The following is a 14,980-nucleotide window of genomic DNA, read 5'->3' as shown; positions in this document are numbered from 1 at the left end:
GTAAGACCTTGATAGGAAGCTCACACACTTGATAGACACAGTTACTATTTTTCAAATTTGATTTGAGGATAAGCAGATCATTTTTAGTCTCAAAAATACCTCTTGATTGTGAAAACTTTTCTGAATATGAAGGAGATATCATAGGGTTCATAATAGGGGTTCACTTAAATTTTTGAAATAGAGGTTATTTCAAAGAAGTTGTTGAAAAGAGGTTACAAAAATATATGGGTCAATGGCGTGACGCCTAGATTTTCTGTCCGCATTTTGGTTTAAATGCAGAAAAAGATATCATGTAGTACCTCTCCCGTGCATGTGCTCACTTTAACTTTTCAAAAAACATTAGTTATTTATAATTTTCTGTTGTTTAAAGTGTCAGAATATCATGTGGTGTGACCGTCCGGCCATAAATTCTGTTTTGGAAATAAATTACATCTTAATATATAAAACAGTTATTTTAAATGTTAATAATATTTCACAATATTACTTTTTACTGTATTTTTTATCAAATAAGTGCATCCTTAGTAAGTATAAGTGACTTCTTTCAAAAACTATACTGACCTTAAACTTGTAAAAGGTTGTGTCTATAAATATCAATTAATATTTCATGCTCATTTAATGCTCATTTCCTTATTTTTTTACATTTAAACTACACTTGTCATCATTGAACACTCACTTAATTGTTCAAAATGATAACACTGTTTATTTAATCTCTAGCAAATCTCAAAATAGTTTTATTTTTCATACTGTACATTATAATGTTCATGTAGGATTTAAAATCATTTTCATTTGCTGTGTTCTTTTTTTAATGTATTTATTTAGACAATGTAGTACTTTTTTTTATGTCTGCCATTAATTAGAAATATCAGTGCATCACTATTACTTAAAGGTCTTAAAGGTAAAACAGCATTTTGTAATTCTAGAGGTCATAAAGAGGGTAGAGAATGTATGGAAATTATGGCAGGAAACCTTGAGTAACAGTATAAGTAGTCTTTGGGGAAACAAATAAAATGTTACAAAAGTGGCCCTTTTAATATGATTAAAATACCACTGATGACCCTGAAATATTGTATCGTTTTCTTTCTATAGATCACGGAGAAAGGCTTTGCCCCACTGTTGCAGTTTGCTTACACAGCCAAGTTGCTACTCAACAGGGACAACATCCAGGATGTCATGTGCTGTGCAGAATTCCTAGGGATGCACAACCTCGAAGACTCCTGCTTCCATTTCCTACAGGCCGAGATGAAAGGTGAGGTTGAAGGCATGCACACCAGCCAGAATCCCCCATCAGAAGACGGAAACGTGCAGCCGAGTGACTCCAAACCTCAACTGTTCGGATCAAGGCTGCACCCTGAAGCTGAGCAATTGAAAGTCACCGACAACTTCCATTCTCCAACCTTCGACCTCCCTCGTTATCCCAAATATCGAAAGTACCATCAGGTTCATGCTAAGCACAACGCAACCACCTCCTCACACAGCAGTACCTCAAGCTTTCATGGCTCCTTGCAGGACACCGTCACCAGCAGCAATGCTCGGGGCCTGGATCTGTCAAAGGTGAAGGCAGAGCCAGCCAGTGGAGAAGTCTGTGTACCACTAGAATTGGCTGAGTTGGAGCAGGACTGTCTGGTCAGGGGTAAAGGCTGTGACATAGAGATGGACATCGAAATGGAGTTGGAAGGAAGGCAACTTAGTTCAACACCCACTGAATTGCCTGTGAGCAAAAGTTCACCAGTGTGCCTGAGCTCCCTTGTTAAAAAGGAAGTCACTTCTTCAGATGATTATCTTACCACTGATCTGCAACGCGCCAGCAAAAGCTCTCACATTCGAGAACAAGAATTTGCTCCGGGTGACTTTCAAAAGGACTATCAGGCTTTCATTGGGGGACTTGATGTGATGTCCTCAAAGAAGGCTGAGAAATTAACTGATGGGGTGTCCCTCAAGTCACTTTCCTTCGAGAGGATCTGTTCGCAGGAAGCTGAACAGGAGAGCGACCGAAAAAGCGTCATCTTCTCCTCTCGGACCTCCTACCATCTGGTGGCACCTGCGCACTCTTATCCGGGTGAGAACTGTTTGGGGCAGGAAACCCCGGAAGACCTATGGGCAGGTTCCAGCCAGTCATTCCCCTGCTCCCAAACACTGTCCCCTACTTCTGTCTCTCAAGAGCCCCAGTTGCCCTACCGCCGCCGCCCAAAGAGCAGCTGTCCGGTGCCCATTAAAATGTGTCCTCGCTCGTCTCGTGCCGAAAGTCACATCAGAACCTCCAGCTCTTGCTCTTCCTACTCCTACGCTGAGGATGGAAGTGGAGGATCTCCTTCCAGCCTGCCCCAGTTTGAGCTCTCTACCTCTCCTTGTTCCACCATGGCGCGATGCCTGGCGTTCGAACACCGGGAGAATAGCACGTCGGGGACACCAAAAATCAAGTGTGAGAAGTCATATGACACTAATTCCAGTGATGAATCTGGATCTTTTTCTGATGGAGATAGTGAATTGTTTCCCACCAAAGAGCACAGTCAAGAGGTTTGTATACACTTTGGTCCCTTTTTTGGAAAGATTTTTCACTTTGTTGATTCTGTATCCCAAATAATTAAGAATAAGTAGAAACTAAAAATAAGTAGAAATTACAACTATTAATCGAAATAAAACCAAATATATTTCATATTTTTCATATTGCAGTCACAATTTTTATCAGAAAAATCTCAATTTGATAATTTTTTTCATCCCTCAAAATTGTGCAACCCTGTTGCAGTGGTTAGCGCACTTGTTGTCGACATTTGAGCTTTTGATGGCCACAAATTCAAATCTGGTACTTGATCCCATTTAAAAGCAAAATCTTCATGAATAAATATGAAAAATATAATCATTACAAAACATTCCCACATGATTCCCGAGCTTCTGAGATTGAGAATAAAGCTGCAGGAACTTGGCAAACACTGAAGGGTTGCCATGGCAATAAGCTCTGAGCCGTTCTTGTTCCTTAGGTCCCAATGACATAATTGTTCCTCCTCCTAACAACACTGACACATTGCCAGTTCAAGAATCTGTGTATGATAATTTGCTGTCTCATTGACTCGTTTGATTTTTGATGACCCAATTGAGGAAATGTTGTCAGTATACAAGTGACTACAGAGATCAAGCTTTTTTTTTTTTTTTTTATGGGATTCTCAGAAAGATTTTTGAAAGCAGCTGCATAAATCACAGATATTTTCACAGCAGCTTTATGAAACCGATAGCTTCAGATTCTACAATCTAATTGGATGAGCTGCCTTCTAAGCTGCTGTAAAATAGCTGATATATGCACAGCTGTGATCAAACATTTGTTCTATTTCAATGTGCCAAGTTAGGGACCTTAGGGAAATGCGTTGCAAAAAAAAAAGTTAAATTTACAAGATAAAACAAGATAAATTTACTTGAAGACACACTGAATAAGATATACAAGTAACGCAAGTTACGTAATCAGATTACTTTTTTTCAATTAGCGAGTAAAGTAACGCAATACTTTTAAATTTACAATAAAATATCTTTTTTATTGCTGAAGCAAGAGTGTTGAAGTTTCATCTCCTCTATCTTATTCTTCTGTAATCCAGAATGCCAGCCAGAGTTTTGCACGGGTCCTGTTTGATAAACCCGCACCCGCCCCGCACCTGCAGTACTTAACCAAACACCCGACCAGTTATCCGACAACAGCACTAATTTAATTCCGTACCGACCCGTCCTGTTTTACATAAAGAGCCGAACCGCACCCACATTAAATCTGCCACATCAGCAATCAAACCAACATTAGGCATTCTGTGTTGATGCATTTAAGAAAAATGGACATGCAGCCCAACATGGTAATATTTAAAAGAAAAAAAGATGAAAATGTGCTTCCGTTGTGTAAACAATACAAATCTTTTGCCTACATCATGAGAACAATCTGCCCATACAGGCTATTTTGAACAAATGTACATAAATGTGCACACCATAGGCTATACAGACACTTAGAGATCTCCATAAATTAAAAGAACATATAACCAAATATGAGCCTTTACTGTCATATAATATCGGGGATATTTTAGCAGATTCGTTCTGCATTTAAATGCAAGTGTATATGTGGCCATTGGTCCTCTTAGCAGCATGAAAAATAAAACTTTTATTCAAGCTGCAAATAGATTATATATACAGAAAGCAAAGAGTACTGCTCCATCTGAAAGCACTGCGAGTTTGAGTGGCTTATAACGTGCATTTGAAAAAGCAACACACGTCAAACATCTTTCCAAACATTAGTGATAAAGGCTATGTCGATTAACATTTCATTATAAATATACTTTATTATCATGAAAATACCATGGAATGACATGCGTTATCGTACTTTGGGGCATATTTGGAGTTTCTGCGCGAGAGCGCCCTCTGGCTTTCAGATGGAGCATCATTTACTAATGATCACAGAACTGTGCTTCACTAACAAGTTGCGAATAAAAAAATCACAGCCTTTGCCAAATGCTGCAAATCGCGTTGTAATTAGAAACCTTTTGATGATCTTCAGACTACAGACTGTGAACACAAATAAGCACAAGACCGTTTGAAAGCATCTGCCTATCAATGGGTACCGAATTGAGTCAAAATAGTCTTGGCTACTGGACCCGCAGTCCGCCCGTGCCTATTGATTCCCGACCCGCAACCACACCGCAAATGACAACGTAAATATTATTTCACCCGTTACGTCAAATATTAGTGGTTCACCCAACGCATTAGTGGTTCTCCCGCATGCAGGACTCTGAGCTGCGCCCTCTACTGTACAGGCATGAATTCGCATTTCCTTCTGCCTGACAAAAGAGCTAGCTCAAGCCAGATGAGAAAAAGTTACGCAAAAGTAACATAACGCATTACTTTCCATAAAAGTAGGACAAAATAAAGACATTCTCTGAAGACAAGTCTTACTATCTTAAGGAATGTGGCTTTTTTTTTTAACAAAAATTAAACAAAAATACTTGTTTTGCAGTTTATGCTATATTATTTCAGAATAATTGTTTATTATAATTGTCAGTAATAATAAATGTTATTTTATTATTTAACAATTGTAAGAAAACAATAGTAAATGTCCAAGGGTAATACCATGCTACTTTTAGACACTTTTTTTTATTAGTCACAAATAAAAGGAAAATGAGGTTATAACAAAATTTCCACCCAATATAGCGTAGAAATCTCTGCAGAAACAATCTTTCTATAGCTGTCTTTATTCTGTCCTTCATTCTGCCGGAGCTCAAAGCTCCCAGCTGCAGGTCCCCAGACAGAAGTGGGGCAGCGGCCCCCAGGCTCCCATCTGATGATGGGCCGCTTCACCTCACTGGCTAACAGATGAGCCCTACTTCACAGTATGAGTGTCTTCTCCCAGAAACGACCTGACTTCAGAGAGAAGGAGAGGAGAACACGTGCCTGTGCTGCTGGAAGCCTAATCTGTCATTCTAGCCTTATTACAGAGCTCTGTGTAGTAGAGTGGTTAAATATAGACCTCCATTTTACACAGACTGAGCAGTGGCACAAGGTCACCGCAGAGAGAGGGAGTATTCGTCATGGTGATCACTATGACGGACTCCCTTGGCAGAGTTTTAAGTCAGGTTTCATCTCTGTCATTGCACTGAAACAACAATTTGTAATTGATCCATAATGTGTCCTGTGTACATTTTCATTTGCATGACATTTGCGGAGCTACTGTGATTGGCTGAACCATCTAAAGACAGTGAAATGAAGCTCTTTTCTGAAACTTGTTACAAGCACCCTACATAAATCCTTCATCACATATAAAGAACAAAATTTTGACCCAACAGTTGATCTGAAATTTAAATCTGTCAAGAATTTCTGCATGTATTTGATTAAAAATACAGTAAAAACAGTTAATATAATGAAATATATTATAATATATTACATAAACATATGTATTTCTGTGATGGCAAAGGTGAATTTTTTTTTAGCAACGTTACTTCAGAAATCATTCTAATATGCTGACATTTCTTATTATTATCATTGCTGAAAATAGTTGCGCTAATTAATATTTTTGTGGAAACTATGATATATTTTTTCAGGACTCATTGATGAATAGAAAAGTAAAAAAAAACAGCATTTATTTGAAATAGAATTTTTTGAACATTATAAATGCCTTTACTCTGCCTTTATCTGACACTCAGTTGATCAATTTAATGTGTTTTTGCTGAATAAAAGTGATAATTTATTTCAAAACAATCTTAATCCATAAAATCTTACTGACCCCAAACTTTTGAATGGTATCATATACCTAAAATCCTTTATCATGTGTAAAAGACCAAAAATATCGATTCAATCTGTTATTGAATAATTTTATCGTCATATAGCATTTATGTGAAAATCTGTCAAGAATTTTACTAATAACTAATATATATTCTGATATTTTTCATATTCTGATATTTTCTTCCTAAACTTTTGTTTTATATTTGATGACTTTGATAAGTTTTCTCATTTGAGGAGACGAGGCCTTTACTATCAGTGCTCTGAACGCAAATAAATAAAACACTTCATACAAGTTAGATGGCAGTGTCATCTAGTGGTGAAGCACCATATTTTCTGTGAAGGATGTGTGAAATTTGCCAAATAAATATATTATAATAGTTTTGTAATTTGTTTATATTTGCTTTTTCCAGTATATAAAGTAGCATATGTTGCAATAAATGCATCTAATGCGCGCTGTACACTTACAGGTGAAACTGCCTTTCTCGGTCGACCAGATCACAGAGCTTCCACGCAATGACTTTCAGCTGATGATAAAGATGCATAAACTGACCTCGGATCAGCTAGACTTCATCCACGACATGAGACGCCGCAGTAAAAACCGCATCGCAGCTCAGCGCTGCAGGAAAAGAAAGCTGGACTGCATCCAGAACCTGGAGCGTGAGATTCACAAACTGGTAGGCAACACAAGCATTTGCTTGCACACTCCACCAGAATCTAGATTTTTCTGCACCACCTTCATTGTTGTGTGTTTCTCCTCCGTTAGGTCTGCGAGAGACAGAAGCTCCTAACCGAACGCAGCCATTTAAAGACCTGCATGGGGGAGCTGTGGGAAAACTTCTCCTTTCTGTCTCAGGAGGTCTGCAGGGAGGAACAACTGAGTCCAGATCAGTCTCGATCTCTATATAATCTACAACCAGACCCAGTTTTATCTGGTTCAGCTGGTATAGACCTTAGAATATCTCCCAGTCCAACCAGTATAGACATCACCCTCACCTCACATGGCAGCGTAGTGTCATCCCCTGACTGTCACACCATAGCCAATCCTTCACACCCGCACATTAGAGTGGACAGAGAGGCTGTGCCGCCCCAGGACACTGTCACCTCTGTGAGGTCAGGGCCCTCCCAGACGGGCAGCTCAAGTGTGACGATTGATTTTTGCCAGGAAATGACCGAGAAGTGTACGACAGAAGAGCTCCCTGAGAGAAACTGAGTCTGGTAAACTGCATTTTTATCTTTTAACACGAGTATTGGTTCAGTACGTGTTCAAATGTTACTTTTTTTTCTTCTTTTTTTCCCAGTGTTAAGTTTTATTTGTTGCTATTTTAGGTGACTGTTCTGTTTACATGTTGCACCTGATTTGTTTTTGTGTGTAAAAATGGATGTGTTCTCGTACATGCTGTATAGGATGCTAAAATCATTTATCACTTTCATTCATTTATATATATATATATAATATATATATATATATATATGAATTCATACGCACACACATGCATACATATACATACACACACATACATACATTTTATATATATATATATATATATATATAATATGGTTCTCAGATTTATCTCAGGAATTGAAGAGTTTGTTTTTGTGGCAAGGCAACTTCAAATCAAGCAGCATATGCAAGTGTGATATTGAGTGTTTGAAAGTGTTTTGCACCTATTGTGCGTTCAAGCATTCCTAATGTGCGTAAAGAAAAAACTAAAAAGGATAACAGAGAAACCAAACAGCTGCTCACCTCGATTTGCAAGAAGCTGAGCAATCTGTTTTTCCACACAGAGAAATGAACATCTGATCTCTTTCTCTCTCTACAAAAGATCATAAATGACGATTAGCTGCCTATATGATTGTCCCCTCCAATATTTTGTGATGAAGCACCATTTGATACGGTCCAGATTTTTTTCTACAGATTTTTCCGAAGCTCAGTTTTCTAGACTGTTAAAATGGTTGATCAGGGATGTCTGTTGTATATAAAACTCTCCAAGCAAACTTTAGTAAATTACTCATTCTGTTTATTTTGGCAGCTCACATATAGATGTCTCCGATCTGACTTGATTCCTTCAGGGTGTTACGCACATTAACATTTTACTGTTGTTAAGCAAATCAATAGTCTTATGTTTTGGTTATATGTTGGTGTGGGGTGCGGACCTTTATCATTTTTTTTTTTTAAATGTTAAAAAGTTTGTACACTTAACCACACTCCACTTCCGGTGTTCGATTATTTCCCCAGTCCTAATGTTTTCACCATTAAAACTTTCCAATACTGTCCCTCCTTCAGTATAGTGTAATTATAACACTTTTACATGTTTGATTTAATAACATGAGGTGAAAGTTCAAGCCTTAAGGTGACAACAGTTGGAAAAATCTCAATGCTGCATTACATTGTTGTTGCTTTAAGTGACTCACATCTGTATCGTCACAATACTAAAGTTCAAAGGTGAGATGGGGTATATGTTTTACTGTTTTAATTAAGTCTATTTACTTCAGATTATTGTGAACTGCATGACTTTAATGACAGATAAGACATGATTAAAGCTGTGTTTTTAATATTTTGTTTGTATTGGCCAAAAATCAAACAGTTTTGGCCTTAAAAAAATCTCATATAGTCATGTGGGTTAATTTGTGCACCATAAATGACGACTCACTGTCAAGAATTCAAATGTCTTACAAATTACCAGATTAAATTCTTAAGAATTCTGTGCATATTCAGATTTTTTTTTTTTTTTCTCATGACCTTTGAATTTGGATTTGGATCATGCCTTTGTTATCTGATGCACCACAGTTGTGATATGAATACTGTGATAAGGGCAAATATGAATATTCATTATTAGTTTACATGCAGTAGGGAGAGTTTGGACATTCGCAGATCTACCTGTAAAATCGATATACCTCTCGTCTCGGACAAGGTCTGTAGCAGAACTGGTTTACAACCTTTTTAAAAGACGTTTTACAATCATTTCTTTTATGTAGATTTTGTATGTATTGTACATATTCTGTTTATAGTTATTTGTGGGATTCTTCGAAAACGATTGTTTTGCTTTCTTTTGTTAATCAAATCTTGAAAAGTTGTGACCTCAATGTTCATAATCTGTATTTGTTACATTCTTGAATGTGTCCACATTGAATTTGTCTACTAGGATATTAAATAAATTGCCAAGCATGTTTTATGCAGATTGAATGTGTTTTGCATCATTTGCTCTGAGGAATATAAAATTTGCATGATCTGTATTCACTTTGAATTCAAACACAAACACTTTTGGAAATAAGAAAACTTTTTATTTTCTTTGTAATTTGATGTAAGGATCCATCAGCTTGCATCACATTTTATGGATGTAAGCTAAATGATTTAAAATGTTCTCTCTTTTTTTGCCAGCTGTCTGAAGGTCTGAAGCTTTTATAAATATGCATAGATGTATTTTGGCTTCCATAATTAGACATGGAAAAGCTATACACCATGCTTTACTGGTAAATTAAGGTGCTTGCAATTAAAAAACGAACGGTACAAAAAAAAGCACTATTTATATCACAATAAAGCTGCATTAAACCAGTGCTTCCCCAGCAGAGCAGATCAGAGTTAAACCATTTGTTGTTGATATCTCCATTCATTTCTGCTCATGAACGGCCTGTTACATTCCTGTTGTCCTTCTGTCCTTCTCACTTTCACTTTTTCATGATGGAAGAGATATCCAAGAATACACTCTGTAAAAAAAGGACATTTTCATGTCAGTAAATTAGGCACACATTTGAAAAACAATAATTCATATTATAATTATTCATTATTTACACAATTTCTGTTAGTTCTAAGAGTTTTAGCAGAATTCTTTTGTTAATAACCACAAAATCGATTCATTTTACTGTTCTAAAATAAATACGTAAATGCCATATATAAATATATACGCTGTCAAAAAAAAGGTACGGCGCTTGTCACTGGGGCAGTACCCTAAGATACAAAAGTGAACTAATTCAGGTACTAACATGTACTTTTAAGGTACTAATATGCACTTTTAAGGTACTAATATGTACCATTTAGGGGTAAGTAAGGTACAAAGATGTACCTTTTCACTTTTGTACCTTTGGATACTGCCGTAGTGACAGTGCCGTACCTTTTTTTTTTCTGAGAGTGTACGCAAAAAAATAATTTTGGATATGAAAGCTTTTATATGTCTATTTGACCATCTGTGCGTCTACTTGCCATGGACATCCGTCGTCCCCCCCCTGGTGGTGGGTTCATGGGCAGGTCGTTGAGGGAGCCCAGCTCGGACTCTGAACTCCTAGTGGAGGGACAGGACGGACTGCCAGACATGCTGTCTGAGGGCATACGGACCATGAAACTGGCTTTTCTGTTTGGTTGACAAAAGTCGCTCTCGGAGGACTCCAAAGTATCGTTTCCCAGGTCCGGCAAGCGGCTGGGCCTGTGCAGAGCGTTGCGAAGGCAGGCTGGTATTTCGGTATGACTCTCAGAACCCAGATGACCCGAGTTAAAAGGTCTAACGTCCCTTTCTGAGCCGTTACTGCTCTCAAGATGCTGGTCTCGGTTTTCCCGGTCCTCTAGCAGCTCCATGGATGCCTGGGAGTGCAGTTCATGGATCATTCCCTGGCTAGGCTGGCGCATTTGGCGGGGCTGCTGGGTTATGCAGGACACCGGGAGGGTGGCCGCGGCGAAACTGTTGTGCCGCAGCATGTCGTTGCTCGAGCCGACGCAAGCGCTGGTAAAGAACAGCGGTGGGTCCGTTTGCCCCGGCGGGATAAAAGTTTTCAACTGCGGGTTTTTGTGAGGCGACAAGTCCGACATCACACACAGTTGCTGAATGGTCGAATGCCTGGGTTTGCAAAGACTGTCGTCCTCGACAAACTTGAGTCCGCTTAGTGTCTGTTTAATTTTTCTCACCCCCAGGTGGGATATTTCCATGAGGTTGAGGAACAACGAAACCCCTGCAATGACAATCATGAAAACCATGAAGATGGTCTTCTCCGTCGGCCTGGAGACGTAACAGTCCACGCTGTTCGGGCAAGGCACCCTCTCGCACTTGTACAAAGGATCCAGTCCTATGCCATATAAGATATACTGCCCCACAATGAACGCCACTTCCACCACTGATCTGGTAAGGATATGAATAATATATGTGCGCAGCAAGGAGCCTCTCAGAGGAGCCTTCTTCATTTTCTTCTGCTCTTCCAGCTTCCTCAGTTCCTTCTCCAATTTCTTGTGCTCCTCCAAGAGGGGCTCCGTCTCTTCCAGCTCGGCTCTCAGCTGGATTTTCCTCCTGTGCCGTTCTTTCTCCAAAGCCCTCAGCCGGTACAGAGCATGTCCCATGTAGACCAACGAAGGCGAGGAAACAAAAATGATCTGCAGTACCCAGAAGCGAATGAGCGATATTGGGAACGCCTGGTCGTAGCAGACGTTCTTGCATCCCGGCTGGTCCGTGTTGCAGATGAACTCGCTTTGCTCGTCCACCCAAACGTCCTCGGCCGCCACGCCGAGAACCAACATCCGGAATATGAACAGGATGGTCAGCCAGATTTTACCCACGATGGTGGAGTGAATGTGAACCTCCTCTAAAATGCTCCCCAACAAGTTCCAGTCCCCCATCTTCACCGCCACATGTCAGTGCTTAGTTTAAGACAAAAAAATATGAGTTTAGCCTACTTCTCAAGTTGGACTATTCTTTATTTTTTGGCATTTATGCATCAGCCGACGTGCATTAGGTATTCGACAAACAAAAAAAAGGATGTTTGACATAAATTGCAAGACTATCAGACATGCACATGCAACAACAAACTGCTCGTATTTAATTTTGCACAAAATGATAGTTCGTAGACACAAACAAACTAACTAAGCTAATCAAAGCATTATCCGCAAAACCAAACTAAAACGCACTTACATTTCAGTGGGATTTGCTGTCTAGTTTCCTTGGTATATAAACAAGCATGTTTTCTCCAACAAGGAAAATTATTCCTTCATTTTACAGCCATGGAGTTTGCACATTAAATCGCAGCTAGTCTCTCAGCATAATGTCGGCTACAGTGAATGTTCCCCACAGTTGTTGCATGCAGCGAGTTCACAGGATGTAGAAATTGATCAGAAGCTGACGGGACAATGCCCCATGGCAGATCTTATCAAGCAATTGCTGAAAACAGCACCCCCACACACATAAAAAGTTGCCGCGATGCCAACCAACCGAATGTCCCTCATGCAGTCAATACAATGTTCTGCCACACAAAATATCAAGATATCATGCAAGCCGTATTCATGCAATCCCACTCATTTTGGCTCAACTATACCGGGTTGACTCGAACAACAAAATGGGTCTCAAACTTTTGCATATTCATCCTATTTAACCATTAATTTTACGTGTAATAAGCTAGCCAATTAGTCAAGCCCAGTTTCATGGCCACCTGCATTGATTGTGCATGTCTTTCATATGGAATTTTCAAAAGTTGATCTTTTTTATCGGACCTAGCACAAAACGATACATGTGAAATATATCAACTCTATTTCACCATTTTCCTTTGTGTTCCCCTTTGAGTTTGTGCTGAAGCTTTCCATGTTGTTTACGTTTGTGAGCACTCAATGTCAAATGAAAGACCTTGCACTCGATTGCATCAGGCCCCCCCTCCTAAACTCAATCCATCAATACTGCAGTGATTTGTTTAGCATGTTCTTTTTTCTGGTTTTATGTGCCACAAATCTCATTAAAAGCATATTTGCACAATATTGTGCTTTTACCCTGTGAATCCAATAGCGATTGATTCAAAACAAAACAAAACATGGTTTTATATTGAAATAACAGGAGGGAACGTGGCAAGCCATGATCCACCAATCAGCACGTGCACGTGATTTTGTTATCCTGATTCGTCCCTGCCCAAACCTCTCAGGCACTGCACAACTGGATCATCTCGCAGATCACACTACATGCTTCATAAAATGACCAGCCGTCCCTCCGGGCCTTTAATTAGCTTTCCATCACATGCTGACAGAGTCAATGGGGGATTGATTTGATTTTCCCTTGCAGAAGCTTGAACTGCAAATGCCAGAAGTCACATCAGGGACGTTGCATTACATAATGAGTTCATACGGTAACAAGCATAGACTGTAAAAAAAAAAAAGAAAAAAAAAAAGAGAGAGAGCGCGAATGGCAGAACATCATCTATTGGTCTTTGTTCTGTGGTGCTTCATTTGATCTAATTGCCTTGATGGGGGCCAAAATGTGCAGAGTGAATTCCTTTTTGAGGAACCGTTTTATTGCAATTGAGGGAAAATTGTAGCCTACTTAAAGTGCAAAAATAGTCATATGTGCTGAAACCTTATGTCAGCTGGTCATTATCCTAAAATAAACCCTGACAGTCTTGTGGCTCCTCATCAAATAAGTAATAAAACAACAAAAAATAAGTAACCCTTTCAAAAGCTAGTTTTTACTTTTACCTGCAGTGCATATTAGTATCTTAAAGGTACATAATATACTACATTGTTTAGCGACGGACAACCAATAGTGTGCCTCGTATTCACATCCTTTGGATAGTCACGAAAACACTGTGCGGTGTAGGCTTAACAGTAGTTTCAGCGTTTGAGGGGAAAAGTGTCAAACGGCTACAGAAAACAATTGGAGTGAAGAAGATGGTGTTTCATTTTTACCTTTATAGTCCGAAAAGTCCTTTCAGGGTAAACTTGATAGTACAATCGGCAATATATAATATGAGGACGTGCACTTTTAAACATATTGCGTGCAGGGTTCGTCCAATCAGTGACACTGACACCGCAAATATGCAAATAAGGACGTTACCACCTTAATTATAAAACTATGTTGTCAGTGCCCTACAGATAGTTCTATGGCTTTATTTTGTGATTCAAGCATGCATAGTGAAAGTCAATGTGATTTCTTATTCTTTAATGCAGGCAAAAGCACATAGCAATGAAAGGGTTCAACTCTAAACCATCAAGAGTGTAACTGACACACACACACACACACACACAAACACACAGGTTTGTTTTGCTATCTTAGTGAGGACATTCCATAGGCGTAATGGTTTTTATACTGTACAAACTGTACAATCTATCCCCCTACACTACTCCTACCCATCACAGAAAACATTCTGCATTTTTACATTTTTAATAAAACATTGTTTAGTATGTTTTTTAAAGCTATTTTAAATATGAGACTCATGAAATGTCCTCATATTTCATGTTTAGGTCGTAATACCAGTGTAATACCCATGTCATTATACAAATTTGTGTCCTCATCAATCACAAAAACACGCACGCGCACGTTTAAAAATAGGCATATGCTGCCATCTAGTGGTTGTACTATGTATGACATGTGAATTTATTGAATTATTTTAACCAGATAGCACTAATCTGCCTATTTTTATCTTACAAATGCTGCTTTAATAAAAAAAATAGAATAAAATGTGTTTATTTCTAATACTTGTATTATTTTATATAGAAATAAATGGTGTATAATTTATTATTTACAAGATATGAGACTCTTTGTCATTACTTTAATCCCTTGCCATGGTAACACCTTTTAAGATACCCAATACCTGTTCACAATTTAGCATCTTCAGTATATTGGACTCATTTTGAGAAAGTTTGGTGTGAATTGTATGATAGCCTTTGGGGCAGTAGTTAAAAATTCAGAGCTTGGTTAAAAAAATCCACATTCAATCACAAATAGCTGACTTCCTGTTGGTTGGAGCTAATGACTAAATTAGAAAGTTGTCCGGCTCGATGAGGACAATA

At 38.7% G+C, this 14,980-nt stretch overlaps 2 protein-coding genes across 6 annotated transcripts in view; one reads left to right on the top strand and one right to left on the bottom strand.

Moving 5' to 3' along the window:
- The window catches only part of bach2a (BTB and CNC homology 1, basic leucine zipper transcription factor 2a), a 29,149-nt gene extending 19,728 nt beyond the window's left edge, over positions 1-9,421 (top strand). For all 5 annotated transcript variants that reach the window (XM_051868593.1, XM_051868592.1, XM_051868594.1 and 2 more), the window contains 3 exons: positions 1,087-2,514; positions 6,705-6,911; positions 7,001-9,421. In XM_051868593.1, the coding sequence (XP_051724553.1) occupies positions 1,087-2,514; positions 6,705-6,911; positions 7,001-7,447 (2,082 nt within the window). In that variant the 3' untranslated portion in view covers positions 7,448-9,421. The remainder of the gene's footprint in view (positions 1-1,086; positions 2,515-6,704; positions 6,912-7,000) is intronic.
- Positions 8,997-11,839, bottom strand: gja10a (gap junction protein alpha 10 a). Its single transcript, XM_051867142.1, is given in 3 exon segments — positions 8,997-9,039; positions 11,074-11,092; positions 11,095-11,839. Coding segments are annotated over 3 exon segments (801 nt in total). The 5' UTR covers positions 11,834-11,839.
- Between the last annotated feature and the right edge of the window lie 3,141 nt (positions 11,840-14,980).

Source organism: Ctenopharyngodon idella, chromosome 17 (assembly GCF_019924925.1).
Source record: "Ctenopharyngodon idella isolate HZGC_01 chromosome 17, HZGC01, whole genome shotgun sequence".
NCBI classification, from domain to species: domain Eukaryota; kingdom Metazoa; phylum Chordata; class Actinopteri; order Cypriniformes; family Xenocyprididae; genus Ctenopharyngodon; species Ctenopharyngodon idella.
This window is presented reverse-complemented; position numbering and strand designations above follow the sequence as displayed.